Source organism: Poromitra crassiceps (assembly GCF_964638095.1).
Source record: "Poromitra crassiceps genome assembly, chromosome: 15".
NCBI classification, from domain to species: domain Eukaryota; kingdom Metazoa; phylum Chordata; class Actinopteri; order Beryciformes; family Melamphaidae; genus Poromitra; species Poromitra crassiceps.
In genome coordinates this window covers 4,091,260-4,107,867 of record NC_139634.1, presented here as the reverse complement: position 1 = coordinate 4,107,867, position 16,608 = coordinate 4,091,260, and the positions used below count along the sequence as shown (strand labels likewise).

Below are 16,608 nucleotides of genomic sequence, written 5' to 3'. Positions count from 1 at the left end.
ATGTAATGGGATCACACTCATGTTATTAAAAATGGGAAACTGTAGGTGATTTCATAGAAATATAATAGAAGGGCAATCGGAGAGCGCAGACATCCAGCAAGGCCAATAGTCCAGGCTGCTGTGATATGCACATTTGGTGAGTTGGATCAGATCCGTCAAATTGTGCTACACCTTTCCAGCAAGTTTCATGAAAATCGGCCGAGTAGTTTTCCCACAATCCTGCTGAAAATCAGACAGACGGCACCGAAAAACAGAACCTCCTTGGTGGAGGTACTGACTGCAAGATAGGTCATTACGAATTGAACATGTGTTTTTGAACTTGTTTTTGTACGTGTGTCTCAGTGTGAGTATAGGTGTGCGTGCGTGTCCACACGGGGGTGACTGTTACCGGCTCCTTCCTCTGTATGCTCAGAGTGTCTGGGCCCTGAGAAGGTGACATCACACTCTGTCCGATGATGCAAACTCCTGAGAGGGTGACAGCAAACTCCGCCTGGACCGTCTGTGCTGCTGCTGCACTGGCACCACTTTAAAGTGCAGCGCAGGATCAAAGCTACATGACGAGAGAGAGCTGCTTTTGCTGAAACAAAAAGTGTCTACGCTGTAAGTTCGCGGAGGTCTAAAGGTTCTTGAAAGAAAAAGTTATTACAATGATGTATTTTTAGAATCTGCCTATATACTCCACAAAGCACAGCACACCCTGTATCCACCCTGTATCCACACCTGCAATTGAAACCCAACAGAGGATTTTGTCTTGATAACAAAAGGTATATTTATAACGTTCCATGCAGAAGAAAGACTCACTGAAGTTTCTCTATCATGTCGTGCCATTCAGTCTCTCCCCTTTGTCGCCATACAATTGTATCTTAGAGCGAACAGCTTTATTCCTTCATTAAACATCTAATTACAGAGAACCAACTGTTTTTTTTAAACTTGTGATCAACAGTGCAGAAGAAAAGGAAGCACGTATTCACACATCCAACAAGACCTTATGAATATGCATTCTCATTCTAACACACGCACGCACGCACGCACGCACACACACACACACACGCGCGCACACACACACAAGCTATAACACACATTCATAGCCTTTATTTAGAGAACATTAATTAGCTAATGTGATCGTTCCTTGATTACTTCTGAGTGTTTGCGTGTGTATTCAACCGCCCACTTGGACTCGTATAACCAGGGAACACGTGGTATTTTAACACAACGATGAAACATTGACCCACTTGATAATAGGGCTATTCAAACATTAGCCTTGAGGCTAATAACAGTAGCTAACACGACACAACATGTCTGGACTTTGGCCATTCAAAGAATCATTAGTAATCACTCATCCACCTCAGAGGACAGGGGCTCAGCAGTTCTGAGAGCACAATTAAGCAAATCATTCTTTGTTTTGAGCAGCTCCGTTATAATCACAGATGGGTTCGCTTGGCAAGGTTTTGCAAAATGCCTTTTCCCCCCCAATCCTGCAGCCGCCCCACAAGGTTGACAATGTGTAATGTAAAAGCAGCCATCAGTTAGAGTGGAGTGCTGTTGCACCTCTCTAACCCTTTTAGTTTAAACACAGGTACAGCCGGTCTGCTCTCATCCAGGTAGGCCAGCGCTGGGTTGTCATACGCCAACTGCACTTTCCTGTGGGCGGAGGCCATCTTGGGGTCGGCAGGGGTCGTCTCCGTGGAGACGGTCGCTCCGTGTCCTCCTTCTCCCCCTCCTCCTCCTCCTCCCGGTCGCTCCGCACGCCCGGGACTGCAGCACGCCGTTGCCTTGGTGATCAGGCGGTCGAGCGGTTTGAGCGAGCGCATCCACGGGGGGAGGAAGTCCCAGCTCTGGAGCGTGGCGGGCAGGCGGCCGGGACTGTGGGCCTGCATCACATTCACCAGGGCGATGAAGAGCGTGACGCCCAGGAAGGGAGCGCCGACGCCCACCATGACCCGCCAGCCGGCCAGCGAGAGGCCCAGCACCAGAGAGGGCAGCAGCAGGAAGCACAGCAGGAGGTAGAAGACGGCGAACCAGCGGTACTTGGCAGTGCGCTCGCCCAGAACACGAGCCATCCTTATGGGCAGGCGCATGGCGGGCAGAGGGTACCACAGCAGAATGCCAAACACATTGAAGAAGAGATGGCACAGGGCGATCTGGGCACAGAGAGAAGACGGGGAGATGTGCAAGTGTCGAGGCCGAGCAATGGATTGAGAAAAACTAAACTAAATCACAATATGAACGTGTGCAATTTGGAAGTCAGTGGCTGCAATTGATTGCATATGAGAGAGGAGCGTCCAAAATGGATTTCTAAAACGGTTTAGAGCTGCAGGTAATCTTTGGTCCATGAATCAAGTACAGACAGTATCGATGCAAACCTTTCATACTTAGACTCAGCCTAAACCATGCACATCAGTTGTTGCTTTTAAAGTCTAAGTAAAATAAAATATGACAAGACAAAAAAACAACAACACACACATGGTGAATCGCAGTTATCACAATTAGACAAACAGACAAAATAACAAACGAATAATACAATAAACTCAATAGGCAAACTCTCATAAACAACACAAAATTAAATATTACATGTTCGAAAAACAGTAGGAAAAGGTGTGCACTAACTGCACTTGTGTATTCCTACCCCTTTCTCGCCATAAAAAACTCATCTTTCATATTACTAATTTATATGTCAATCTATATGCTCGTATACACATGTCTATACACACAAACACAAATGTGCCATACAGTTTTCTACTATACGTATTATTATATATTGCCATATCCTGTATATTGCTCATTCATAATCTCAGAGGCAGCCAGCCGACGCCAAACCCAACCGCATACATTCATAACATGAACATATTAAGCAAATTACATGATATTAACTCTAGATAGTGCTAGAGAAGAGTCACTGAACAACACGTTTCTATCCAGCCTTCGAACAATTGCCTGTAGTTTCCCACTGGCATAAAATGTGTATGACATGTGACAGCAGCAGTCTGTATGACATGTGACAGCAGCAGTCTGTATGACATGTGACAGCAGCAGTCTGTATGACATGTGACAGCAGCAGTCTACCTGTATGACATGTGATAGCAGTCTACCTGTATGACATGTGATAGCAGCAGTCTACCTGTATGACATGTGATAGCAGCAGTCTACCTGTATGACATGTGTCTACCTGTATGACATGTGATAGCAGTCTACCTGTATGACATGTGACAGCAGCAGTCTACCTGTATGACATGTGACAGCAGCAGTCTACCTGTATGACATGTGTCTACCTGTATGACATGTGATAGCAGTCTACCTGTATGACATGTGTCTACCTGTATGACATGTGATAGCAGTCTACCTGTATGACATGTGACAGCAGCAGTCTACCTGTATGACATGTGTCTACCTGTATGACATGTGATAGCAGTCTACCTGTATGACATGTGATAGCAGCAGTCTACCTGTATGACATGTGTCTACCTGTATGACATGTGATAGCAGTCTACCTGTATGACATGTGACAGCAGCAGTCTACCTGTATGACATGTGACAGCAGCAGTCTACCTGTATGACATGTGACAGCAGCAGTCTGTATGACATGTGATAGCAGTCTACCTGTATGACATGTGACAGCAGCAGTCTACCTGTATGACATGTGACAGCAGCAGTCTGTATGACATGTGATAGCAGTCTACCTGTATGACATGTGACAGCAGCAGTCTACCTGTATGACATGTGATAGCAGTCTACCTGTATGACATGTGACAGCAGCAGTCTACCTGTATGACATGTGACAGCAGCAGTCTGTATGACATGTGACAGCAGCAGTCTACCTGTATGACATGTGACAGCAGCAGTCTGTATGACATGTGACAGCAGCAGTCTACCTGTATGACATGTGACAGCAGCAGTCTGTATGACATGTGACAGCAGCAGTCTACCTGTATGACATGTGACAGCAGCAGTCTGTATGACATGTGACAGCAGCAGTCTACCTGTATGACATGTGACAGCAGCAGTCTGTATGACATGTGATAGCAGCAGTCTACCTGTATGACATGTGACAGCAGCAGTCTACCTGTATGACATGTGATAGCAGCAGTCTACCTGTATGACATGTGACAGCAGCAGTCTACCTGTATGACATGTGACAGCAGCAGTCTACCTGTATGACATGTGACAGCAGCAGTCTACCTGTATGACATGTGACAGCAGCAGTCTACCTGTATGACATGCGACAGCAGCAGTCTACCTGTATGACATGCGACAGCAGCAGTCAACCTGTATGACATGTGATAGCAGCAGTCTACCTGTATGACATGTGACAGCAGCAGTCTGTATGACATGTGACAGCAGCAGTCTACCTGTATGACATGTGACAGCAGCAGTCTACCTGTAGGACATGTGATAGCAGCAGTCTACCTGTATGACATGCGACAGCAGCAGTCAACCTGTATGACATGTGATAGCAGCAGTCTACCTGTATGACATGTGACAGCAGCAGTCTGTATGACATGTGACAGCAGCAGTCTACCTGTATGACATGTGACAGCAGCAGTCTGTATGACATGTGATAGCAGCAGTCTATCTGTATGACATGTGACAGCAGCAGTCTACCTGTATGACATGTGACAGCAGCAGTCTACCTGTATGACATGTGATAGCAGCAGTCTACCTGTAGGCAGAGATGGGAAAAGTACTGACATTCTGTACTTGAGTAGAAGTACAGTTACTTGTGTAAAAAACTACTCTGGTAAAAGTAGAAGTACTGATTCAATTATTTTACTCAAGTAAAAGTAAAAAAGTACAGGCTCTGAAATGTACCCAACGAGTAAAAGTAAAAGTATTTTTACCGTATCTTTCTGAATGACTGAACCTCACATCATAGAATATAATTTGAGGATAAAAGATCCCCTACAAATGTTTTACACATCTTAAAACTCTACTTTAAATAGTGTGCTATGGTTTTTCCACACAAAAAAACCCCATTAAAATCATATCTAGTCCTCCCTCATTAATATTTCCATGATATATGAATGTGCAAATAGTTAGACAAGTTTAACTGCTGGATACAAGGTGTCCCTTACAAAGTGCAGAATCACAATACTCGAGACTGATATGATACTGATACCTAATGGATAAGGAACTGAATGTCCACAGGTTGATCACATTCACAAATTCAAGGTTTATTATTAAGACAGAACTGTCTCTGGTGTTAGAACACCACCATATTCCATATTAGCTGAATGTTGACAGTGCACAAACTGAATGTATGTGTTAGAACAACACCATAAGGGGCCATGCGGTTATTTAAAAAAGAACGCTAACTCTGGAAGCAGCGAGATGAAAATCCTCCTCTCCTGGGAGAAGACTCGAGGTGGGAGGAGTGAAGAGGAGCAGGGCGCTTTTCCTGTTAAACTTTCTTCAGCTTTCAGCGCCCAGAGCGCTGCGCTAAAAAAAACACCACCAGCTTTTAAACGCGATGAAATGCTTCTTGAAAGAGATGCGCGCTAAGCGCGTACTTATAGAGAATGAATTGCAAAAAGAGGAGCGCTAATAAGTGCTGGCTGTCTGCACGGCTCCTAATGTCTGCGTGTGTCTCCCCTCAGAGAAAATCCGGAGTGCCAAGTCATACTATTGGCGGAGCTGGAATGAGCTTTTATCAGCAGCGCTGGGAAACTCGTCTATATACTTCTGCTCCGTTCTCCCGTTTCTACTCATTTTTAAATTACATTCTCGTGCATTTAAACAAAAGTAACGAACCTGTTTTGAAAATGTACACAAGTAAAAGTACAGATACTTGTGTTAAAATGTAACGAGTAAAAGTAAAAAGTCGTCAGAAAATTAAATACTCAAGTAAAGTACAGATACTCGAAAAATCTACTTAAGTACAGTAATGAAGTATTTGTACTTCGTTACTTCCCATCTCTGCCTGTAGGACATGTGATAGCAGCAGTCTACCTGTATGACATGTGTCTACCTGTATGACATGTGATGCAGCAGTCTACCTGTATGGCAGCGGGCAGCTTGTCCCCGGGGCTGGCCAGCGCTGCTAGCATTGCGGTGGCAGTGGTGCCAATGTTGGACCCCAGGGTTAGAGGATAGGCCCGTTCTAGACTGATCACACCAATACCTGAAGTTGACAACAGTAACATGGTCACATCAAATGACACAAGGCACCAAATAAAGATTTTTTTTAGAAAGTATATATAAGAATGTATAATATAATCTCGGAGAATCTGTTACTCTGGACTCAGGACTGGTTCGACACAACAAGACAGAAGATTATGTGTGACTAGTGCAGCACAACAGTCGGCAACTCGGCACCCAAGAGAACCTATGACAAAGACGGTTTGGTGCAGTCTGTAAGCATGGTATACGTTCTCAGAAGAGATACAGTACCAATACATTTGAAATATATTAAGGAGCCAATGCTCCTAACAGAGAGGAGGTTTATGTTTGGGATTCCATTGCTGAGGTGCTGATAAGTTCTAAATCTCCTGTGGTTTGAAGGATCAAAAGGCAATATAAAAGCACAGCAAGACAGCAAACAACAACTTCACATATAAAAGCAAACCTGTTCAGGAAAACCTAGCTGAGAGTCTGCAATACAATACTTCCTTACTACAATAATACCTCTGAAATCCTCCTCTTGGAGGCTGTTTGTAAATGAGCAGATATTTCTGTCAGTCTCGTTCCCTGTCATAGCATGATGGCTTCATGGAAAGCTTTAGAGTAAAGCACCAGCTCAGATCAATGGAATATAAAACACATGTGTTTGTCCACCATCATGGTTAGGGATGGGACTCCCCGGGTATCGATAACCCGAAACTCAATAAGGTCCGACCTTATCGATACTGTTATCAAGTAGCGGCCGTTGGTCCGTTAATTCCCCCCCGCCGGTCTTTCCCCTCTCGGATCTGTGCGCTGAATTCGCTGTCAAGCGCCCTGAGGCTGTCACTGACTCAAGCCTGTGTGCTGCCGTGCAGAGTGCAGACGTGAGTGACTGTCTAAATAACACTTTTAATTCGATTAAGGATTGAATCACGTGCATCACACGTGACGCGACACGCCCCCTGTTCACTGCTCATTTGATCATTAATTTCATTTGGTTGTGAACTTGCGTGACAGACCAGTCGACACAGGAGGAAGCGACAGGATGCTGAATGCGTTAAATGATCAAAAGCTTGGATACCCTTCAACAAAGTAGTCTAGGCACCTTTCACCCCGCTTTTTGTCATGGGGCGTAAACCACGGAAACCAGAATGAACACCGGAAGGCAGTGCGCCAAAAAACGTCTTTGTTGCCGTTAGCTTGACGTCTCTTGCCTCGATTAATTGTCTGATGCAAAGCTTCTGTATTGGCTTAAAAGATGTGAGATTGTGAATCCGCAATGCTTCTAAAAGAACTTCTTCAAAAACTTCGTTCGGTACGTCCATCTTTTGTTTTGTTGTTTGCCGTTTCGGAGCTTTCAACAGAATAAGGTTTGCAGAGCGGGTGTTGTAGGCAGCAGATGCTTTTTGCAGCAAGTGACACAGGTAGGGGGGGGGACAGACCAAGGAGGGTTTTGTAGATTAACATGAACCAGTGAATATTACGACGGGTGTGCAAAGAGGGCCAGTTGACAGAGGAATACAGTGTGCAATGGTGTGTTCTGAAAGGTGCGTTTGTAGCAAACCGGATAGCAGAGTGATAGAGAGCATCAAGTTTCTGAAGTGTGCCCTTGCATGCCGACCTATATATAACGTCATATATATATATATATAACGTCACCATAGTCCAACATGGGAAGAATGACAACGCTGCAACAACGCTGCAACACTGGCCTTGAAGTGACCCGAGGCCAGTGTTTGAAGCATCCCTCTAACTAGTCACCTTTAGGCGACAGTCACCTTTTGTGACTGCCGAGTGGATTTGTATCTGTCACCTTTTTCACTCTCCGTGAGTTTGCAGCGGTGTTGAAAAGCGAAGCTGCGGAGGCAGAGGAGCTGAAATGTTCCTTTGCCTCAGCCAATGCTGTCAAATGACAAGACGCTTTACTGCATCTGACAGCTGAAGTAGGGCAATGCTGCTTATCTGCCCAGTTAAGTGGCAGATAGATGAGTCGTAAAGAAGAGAATCAACAGAAAAGCCCCCGGCTAAACATTATGATAAAAAGGTTCCTCCATCCTCCCTATGGCGCTATTTTCCTCTGACACTCCACGTGTCCAATGAACTACTGGGGTTGAATGAGAACAAACCTCATTTAAAATCAATAACTAGAAACAGAAATTCTCTACCTTTCTTCAAGGGGATTAACTCCTCCTGTCCCCATCTCACATTAATCTGTGTTGCCAACCTCATCACTGATTTGAGATGCTTCATTACGCCAGTGGCATACAGTACATGTCTGTCATGCAACATGTAGTTTATACTGAGGAAATTCACACCACGACTAGATCACTGGAACTCAGATGGTCTATTCTGCAGCCTTTTCTGGCTGCTTGTAAATGGTAAATGGTAAATGGTCTGCATTTATATATAGCGCTTTTATCCAAAGCGCTTTACAATGAGTAGATAGTCTACATTCACCCATTCATACACCGATGGCGGCAGGCTGCCACGCAGGGTGCCTACACACCATTGGGAGCAAGGAGGGTTAAGTGTCTTGCCCAAGGACACAACAACAGCAGCTGGGAGGGAGCGGGGATCGAACCGCCAACCCTTGCATCATTGGCCGACCCGCTCTACCTCCTGAGCTAAAGCCGCCCCCTTTAGCTCAGGAGCTGGCAAGTGATCTATTTCTATGACATTTGAGCTGTTCCAGTTATGATATATAGGAACAGCAAGTTTCATGAAAATCGGTCCAGTCGTTTTTCCGTAATCCTGCTAAGAAACAGACAGACAGACAGACAAACTGCACCAAAACCATAAGGTCCTTGGTGGAGGTCATCAGATCCAACCCCCCCCCCCCCACACACACACACACACACACACACACACACACACGCACACATGCGCGCACACACACACACACACACACACACACACACACACACACACACACACACACACACACACACAACACACACACACACACACACCATCAGGGGGGCCAACTGGAGCAAGACTCTCAAAATTGTACACTCGAGGATTGCTATCATTTCAAGATGAAGAAAGGATCAGTGAAGGTTAGGCTCTTCCAGAAGCAATAAACAGCAAGTGGTAAGAGCTAAGAGTCAAGAAGCAGCAGCTGATAAGGAGCTGAGCCGCTGAGTCCATACTTTCATTTGCTGAAATAAGCGCTTGTCTTACAGTGATAGATCACTTTCAAGCTATTTCAAAGCAGGCATCCGGGCTTCCAGGAAAGAGGCATGAAGTGTTGCTTGATGTTTGAGAGGACTTGAGGGTCGGCATTTGATTTGATGTTATTAAGGATCTCCATTAGCTGGTGTCATAGCAACCAGCCTGGGGTCCACATAAAAACATTTAAAAAAACAGACTCAACACAGTAGATTATAAATCCACCAACATAAAAAAGACGCATAATCCCAAAACAAAACATACAGAGCAAATTACAACTTTAGATCAACTTTGAGTTTCTTCTTAAAAAGCAATTTACATAACGAGGCACGTTATTCCAGAGGTAAATTAATCTATAATTGATCTAGGATGAGTACAAGCTGAGCATTGCTGGACCCTCTAGTGTTATGATCATTACAGTATTACTATAAACAAATTGACTCAACATAAACGCACTTTATTCTAATGACTGACTTGAACATTACAAGAGTATTAAATTGTAAACTGTAAGTCAAGAGAGGCAATCAGGCGTTGGATCTTAGCGAACAACCCAGAGCTCAGGAACAACCCAGAAGCAACAGTGCTGCTGGAGCTTCCTCAGCTCACTATTTACAGCAAAAATAGAAAATAGAACAATAGTCAAGGTGACCTAAAACAAAACTTTGAATAATCTGACATAGAAACGGGCGAGCAACAAAACAATGTTATCTTATCTTGACAATCTACTGGATAATATTGTAGATCTCTGCACCTGCAGACGCAGGCTTTGAGGCTCACTCATGTTGCACAGGCATCCGATTTCACTCACCTATCAGGGGGGTCAGAGCTGACGTGAAGACAGAGCTACTCTGGACAACAAATGTCATCCCCGCACCCACAACCATGGCCAGGTATCCTGCCAGCCAGCCAAACGGATACGGCAAGTCTATTGTGGTAAAGAAATCACAAATACAATTATGCACTGTAATATCCGAAACATATAATATATATATATATATATAATAATATCCTCTTTCATGCTGTTCACATCCTCTCTTTCAGGTTTGGTTGGCTCATCTGCTCACTTGCAGAACGCCCATTCATATCCGGTGCACTCAGCTGTTACATGCCAATATCCTGCCCACCTGTGTTGATGGCCATCTGGATGACCTTGGCCACTGGGCCTTTGAGAAGTGAGTTGAGAAGTTTGACTAGGAGCAGCAGACAGGTGCAGAGGACTGCCAGGGAGCCCGCCAGGAGTATAAGACCCACAGCGAGGTCTGACAGCTGGGAAGACACAAACAGGTGTCTGCCTGGAGAGAGACAAGAATCAGAGGGCCAGTTCCATTAACACATTGTTAATTGGGCCAAAAATGTCAATCGTATAATTCTCATGAGTGATATTCAACTCGGAGGTGTTGAAGTTTTGAACGCACATTTCTGAATGTCGACTTCTGTCGTCAAATTCTCTTGGGTCCAGGTCACACCACCCACCTGCCAACAGGGACGACTGGAGCTACAGCTGACAGAACCACTAGTGGTCACGTTCACAGCTGACTGGAGAGAGAGAGAGACAGAGAGAGAGAGAGAAGCGAAAGAAAGAAAGAAAGAAAGAAATAAGTGCCTCGGCGAGGCGCCAGCATGTGACACAACGTGTCTGAATGTGAAGGAGACAACAAGCTGTTACCATAACAAGGTCTGTCTGGCACCATTCCTTCACCAGGCTCCTGTTCCTCATGCTCTCGTCTCCCATGGCGATGCCGGTGATCACATGCTTGTCTAGCTGGGGGAGAGGAGAGACGGAGAGACATTATGCTGCCTTCTGTGCTCAGTGGAGGTAACGGGCAGCACCATGGCCTTTTGGTTGGGGAGGGACCGTGACTTTTGGTTGGGGAGGGACCGTGACTTTTGGTTGGGGAGGGACCGTGACTTTTGGGGAGCTGCTCTATAGTTTGACCCCTAATCCAACTATCCTACTATAAGAATAGAGGGTATGCACACCCACTGGAAGATGCCCCCTCAATCAGGAATGAGTGTCAAATTGAGTGTCAAATTCCTCCCTGAGCAGCAGGTGTCAGTTATCTAGGCTGATTACTGCATTCAAGCTCAGTCTTGCTGTGACTCAGTGGGCGTGACCCCACAGTTACTTCTGCCTCTGTGACATCATGTGCATACCCTCTATACAAAGTCTCTGTGAGTGAGCAGACATTTGTTCAGCCACAGCTATGCCATTTTACGTGCGATCACGCCGAATCTTTCAGGAAATGTAAAGATCCCCCCTGCGGTTGATTCTAACGGAGCCAGATTTTTTGAATTAGATCATTAGGGCCAACTAAATGGGTAAACGGAAAATGGCTAATTAGTGGTCAAAATGGGTCAACACAGGTTCAGCACCATGAGAGCTCCATTCGTTAGCTACTGATGGGAGCACACCTGAGTGGAGTAGCACACCTGAGCAGAGTTGGAATCAGCCAGGCTGGATTGTTTTATTAGGTAATTAGGGCCAATTAATGGCCGAATTTACGATGGCTGTGCAGATTAATGGACGAACTTGCGATGCCGCGCAATGGCTGCGCCGCCTGATAACACTGCACGCGTTTTCCGCTAGTAATAAAAAAGAATCAATGGTAGGTTGATGGTTCTACCTGTATGATGAGCTTGGTGAGCGGTTCGGTGATGACTTTGAGCAGCTCGGGCGCGTCCTCGCCGCTCTGGAGACTGAAGCTGGTGACCAGTAGGTGGGCCATTCGGGTCATGATGCCGCTGGCCACCTCCAGGGGCAGCAGAACCAGCACCGACAGCCAGTTGAAGCAGTCGTGGATGGTCGCCCCGGCAAACGCGCTGCAAAGGGTTACGGGGATTTCCTGTGTTAATGAAGGCCAATCCTCATCAAGCACTTCCTGTGTTAATTAAGCTTAGCCAATCGTCATCAAGCACTCCAAATGATTGCTTGCTAAGCCGCTTGTTATGGCTCAACTTTTTTCAATCATCAATCATCTGTGGGATGTAATGAGCATGTCTGAATCTGTGCGAGAAGATTAGTGTGGATCAATGTGGAATGGTGCCATTACTGTCAGATGGTAGCAAATTGCGCTTCCAAATAGGAGCAGAAGCCATCCACCATCCTCTCCGCTTTCTCCTGCATGTGCTTTTTGCACTTTAACCCTTCTCTCGTTCTTCCATCGCTGCACTTATCCTCTTCACTTTCCATTTCCAGTTCCATTTCTTCTTCTCCTTGTTCTCCTTCTCCAACACCCTCCACCCCCCCCCCCCCCTCCCCGTGCTCACCCTCCTCTTATGCTCTCTCTTGAACCACACACACACACACACACACACACACACACACACACACACATGCACACACACACACACACACACACACACACACACCGTTTAAACTCGTTCCTCTCTGCTGCTTGCATCATGGCTACAATGGTATTCGTGACTGAAGTTCCAATGTTGGAACCCATGATGATAGGAACGGCCGACTTCACCTCCAGCACTGTGAGATGGGAACACACACGCACGCACACACACACACACACACGCACGCACGCACGCACGCACACACACGCACGCGCACACACATGCACGCACATGCACGCACACACACACACACACACACACACACACACACACACCGCATTACATTATATTTTTGAGTCATCTCATAAAAGTGTCAATGTTTCAGCGATCACAACATGTAAACGACAACAAAACAGTGCTGGAAGACAATGAAGGAGTGTGTTGTTGTGTTAGTGTGTGTTTGAAGTGGTGGGTGTGTTGTTGTGTTAGCGTGTGTTTGAAGTGGTGGGGAAACTAAGGCAGGCTGGTCATGCACATGAGGAAGTGGGTTTACCGTAATCAATTCTGAGACATGGCAAAGGTCCATCTGCATAAAGAATGTTAATGTGTGCCGCACATAATTAAACATGACCCTTCACATCTCAGACGCGTGACAAGTTTCAATGAAGATGAGAGATGATAAGCGTATCAGTAAGTGGCCCGGGATTATCAAAGCCTGCGTTGAGCGTGTCACACGAACAAAAATGCACTCTTGAAGCTAAATAAATCCAAAACCAACGAGTTAATTATTTACATTTTTACTTCAATGTAGAACAGTCATTTCTTACACATGAGATTACTTTTAGTAATTAACTTTTAGTCATAGATTATTGAAAGATATTCCATATTCCAGTCTGAAATGCTATAACAGAAGTGGAGTATTGGCCAGAATGACATGAACAGTTGGACACTTATTCAGCGGGTATCTTGCATGTTGCATTCAGGTGCACTGTAATTTTTTTTCTTTTTTTTTTTCTTCAATTCCATCGCGGGCCACACAGGAGGCCGTATTCTGCCCATGTGTGGTTTAGATGCAAATAAGAGATGATAGTTTTGATGCAGATGAGAGATGATAGCCATTTGCGTGGAGGCAGCCTAGCCTTTTAACTCCGGAGTGTGTGTCTGTGGGGGGGGGGGGGGGGGGGGTTGTTGGGAGTGCCTGTAATGATGATGACCTAGAGACGTTGCATGCATGCACATACACATAACACACATGCACAATACACATACACATACACATTATGCACATGCACATACACATAACCAGACGTGCACATTCTCTGTTCATGCCTCTGTGTCTCCTGTTTTTCCTCTTATAATAATAATTAGCATTTAATCCCCAGTCTAATTCCCTTTCAGGAAGGCATGATGGGAGGGAGCGCGGCAGCTCTGGCATACTGATATCAGTCAGTCACTGCCTCTTTCATCAGCCAAGAGGAGAGACCTGGGAGTCTGAGCCCATAGAGACAGACAGGTCACACACAGATGGCTTTAGAAAGCATCACAAGCCCTATAGACTGACTGAGATGGTGGGGGATTAAAAGGTGTGGAATGGTTTGATTTGATTTGATTGTCCCTTTAATTCCAGTCCACTCTGCTGGATTGTGTCAGACGGTTTGGGTCACACGTCACTCTGTTGAAAAGACAATCTCAGGTCAGTCAGTGTGTCAGTAGAGACTGTGGCAGCCATCTTCAGGTGGTGCTCCCAGCAGAAGGCCTTCCAGCTGGCAGCTGCCATACCAAAGAACTGAACTGAAGTGAACTTTGTGACACCATAAGGGACATTGCTTTAGAGCGGTTCTTCTCAGTACCCACTTTACCCGACTACAACATTTTGCTTAGAAAACTGCAAGAGAAAACTATAGCATCTGATGCAATGAATGATAACCCACCTTTTGAAGAATATAACATGACAAAATAAGACATGGAGTGAAAGAGTTGCAATTAGTGCCTCCTGAGCAAATGTATTTTAACGTTTCATTTATTTTCATGATTTTATTCTTACATTTTTCTATTTTCCCCTTTCTCATAAGTACCCTAGTACCTCCACATACCCCTAGGCCTAGGGAACCACTGCTTTAGAGAAACATATGATATCTAATCGGTTTGAGTTAAGATAAGTTAAGTTTAAATATATTAAGTTAAGTTGCTGTTTTATCGTAATCTGCCAAGGATCTGGATGAGACCTGTCAGGGACCTGTCATGGATGTCAGGGACCTGTCAGGGACCTGTCATGGATGTCAGGGACCTGTCAGGGACCTGTCATGGATGTCAGGGACCTGTCAGGGACCTGTCATGGATGTCAGGGACCTGTCAGGGACCTGTCATGGATGTCAGGGACCTGTCATGGATGTCAGGGACCTGTCAGGGACCTGTCATGGATGTCAGGGACCTGTCAGGGACCTGTCATGGATGTCAGGGACCTGTCATGGATGTCAGGGACCTGTCAGGGACCTGTCATGGATGTCAGGGACCTGTCAGGGACCTGTCATGGATGTCAGGGACCTGTCATGGCCCAGACATGGCTGCATCTGTACCGTACTATCAAACTTCAACCCGCTGTGGTAAAAAGCACTCAAATCACGTCTGACATGATTGAGTGGGATCAGGCCCGCCCCCAACGCCGGGCCTGATCCCACTCAGGCCCGCCCCCAACGCCGGGCCTGATCCCACTCAGGCCCGTCCCCAACGCCGGGCCTGATCCCACTCAGGCCCGCCCCCAACGCCGGGCCTGATCCCACTCAGGCCCGCCCCCAACGCCGGGCCTGATCCCACTCAGGCCCGCCCCCAACGCCGGGCCTGATCCCACTCAGGCCCGCCCCCAACGCCGGGCCTGATCCCACTCAGGCCCGCCCCCAACGCCGGGCCTGATCCCACTCAGGCCCGCCCCCAACGCCGGGCCTGATCCCACTCAGGCCCGCCCCCAACGCCGGGCCTGATCCCACTCAGGCCCGCCCCCAACGCCGGCCTGATCCCACTCAGGCCCGCCCCCAACGCCGGGCCTGATCCCACTCAGGCCCGCCCCCAACGCCGGGCCTGATCCCACTCAGGCCCGGCGTTGGGGGCGGGCCTGATCCCACTCAGGCCCGCCCCCAACGCCGGGCCTGATCCCACTCAGGCCCGCCCCCAACGCCGGGCCTGATCCCACTCAGGCCCGCCCCCAACGCCAGGCCTGAGTGGGATCCAATGAATACAAGGATGTTGTATTATTGAGAGAACTGGTGAGATCTGTCCATCATTCTTTTCTCAGATATGCAAATGATTGACATGATAATACGTGATGGGAGATTGTACAATGTGTTTTCTTTGTCCGCTAATTTAGCCTGAAATGCTGCAACATAGCAATGCATAGTGACATAGAGACATTTTCAAAATGTATTTATTTGATTCTGTTTTGATCATAACACACATTGTTTTGCTTTTATTTCATGTATTATAAGCTCTTTGGCTTCAGCTGAGTTGTCAGTGTTAAGTAGAAAGCCAAGCAGCCTAATGTTACCATGTATCCATAGAGGATCAGCTGTGTAATGTAATGTTACGCTGTTATGTTACATAATGTTACCATGTATCCATAGAGGATCAGCTGTGTAATGTAATGTTACAGTATGTTAAATAATGTTACGATGTATCCATAGAGGATAAGCTGTGTAATCAGCTCAGGAGCTGCTAATTAGTGAGGTCGTAGGTCACGGCCACAGATGCATCATGGGACCACAGATGCATCATGGGACTGTGGAGATTCTGCACTCATTTGTTTTCCTTTTCTTCACCGTCTCGTCTCTCCTAAGCTCCTCCCCTCTTCTTCTGCTGTTCTATCTTTTCTTCCATATTTGCAAGCAAAATAATGAGCACACACACACACACACACACACACACACACACACCTCAGACAGAATCAGGTCATGCTGGATATCTTGTCGTTTCAGAGTGTTCTAAAGACGGGTGTGTTGTTGTGCTACAGTATGAGGCACTCGCAAGTCACACACACACACACACACACACACACACACACACACACAC

The 16,608-nt window shown here is 46.3% G+C and overlaps 1 protein-coding gene across 1 annotated transcript in view; it reads right to left on the bottom strand.

The window, feature by feature from the left end:
- Positions 1-1,526: 1,526 nt before the first annotated feature.
- The window catches only part of slc34a1b (solute carrier family 34 member 1b), a gene marked incomplete at both ends in the record, with an annotated part of 32,656 nt that continues 17,574 nt past the window's right edge, over positions 1,527-16,608 (bottom strand). Inside the window, 8 exons of the mRNA XM_083652533.1 lie at positions 1,527-2,141; positions 5,991-6,115; positions 10,073-10,189; positions 10,389-10,552; positions 10,676-10,800; positions 10,931-11,026; positions 11,889-12,084; positions 12,634-12,745. Coding sequence (XP_083508659.1) covers positions 1,527-2,141; positions 5,991-6,115; positions 10,073-10,189; positions 10,389-10,552; positions 10,676-10,800; positions 10,931-11,026; positions 11,889-12,084; positions 12,634-12,745 — 1,550 coding nt within the window. The remainder of the gene's footprint in view (positions 2,142-5,990; positions 6,116-10,072; positions 10,190-10,388; positions 10,553-10,675; positions 10,801-10,930; positions 11,027-11,888; positions 12,085-12,633; positions 12,746-16,608) is intronic.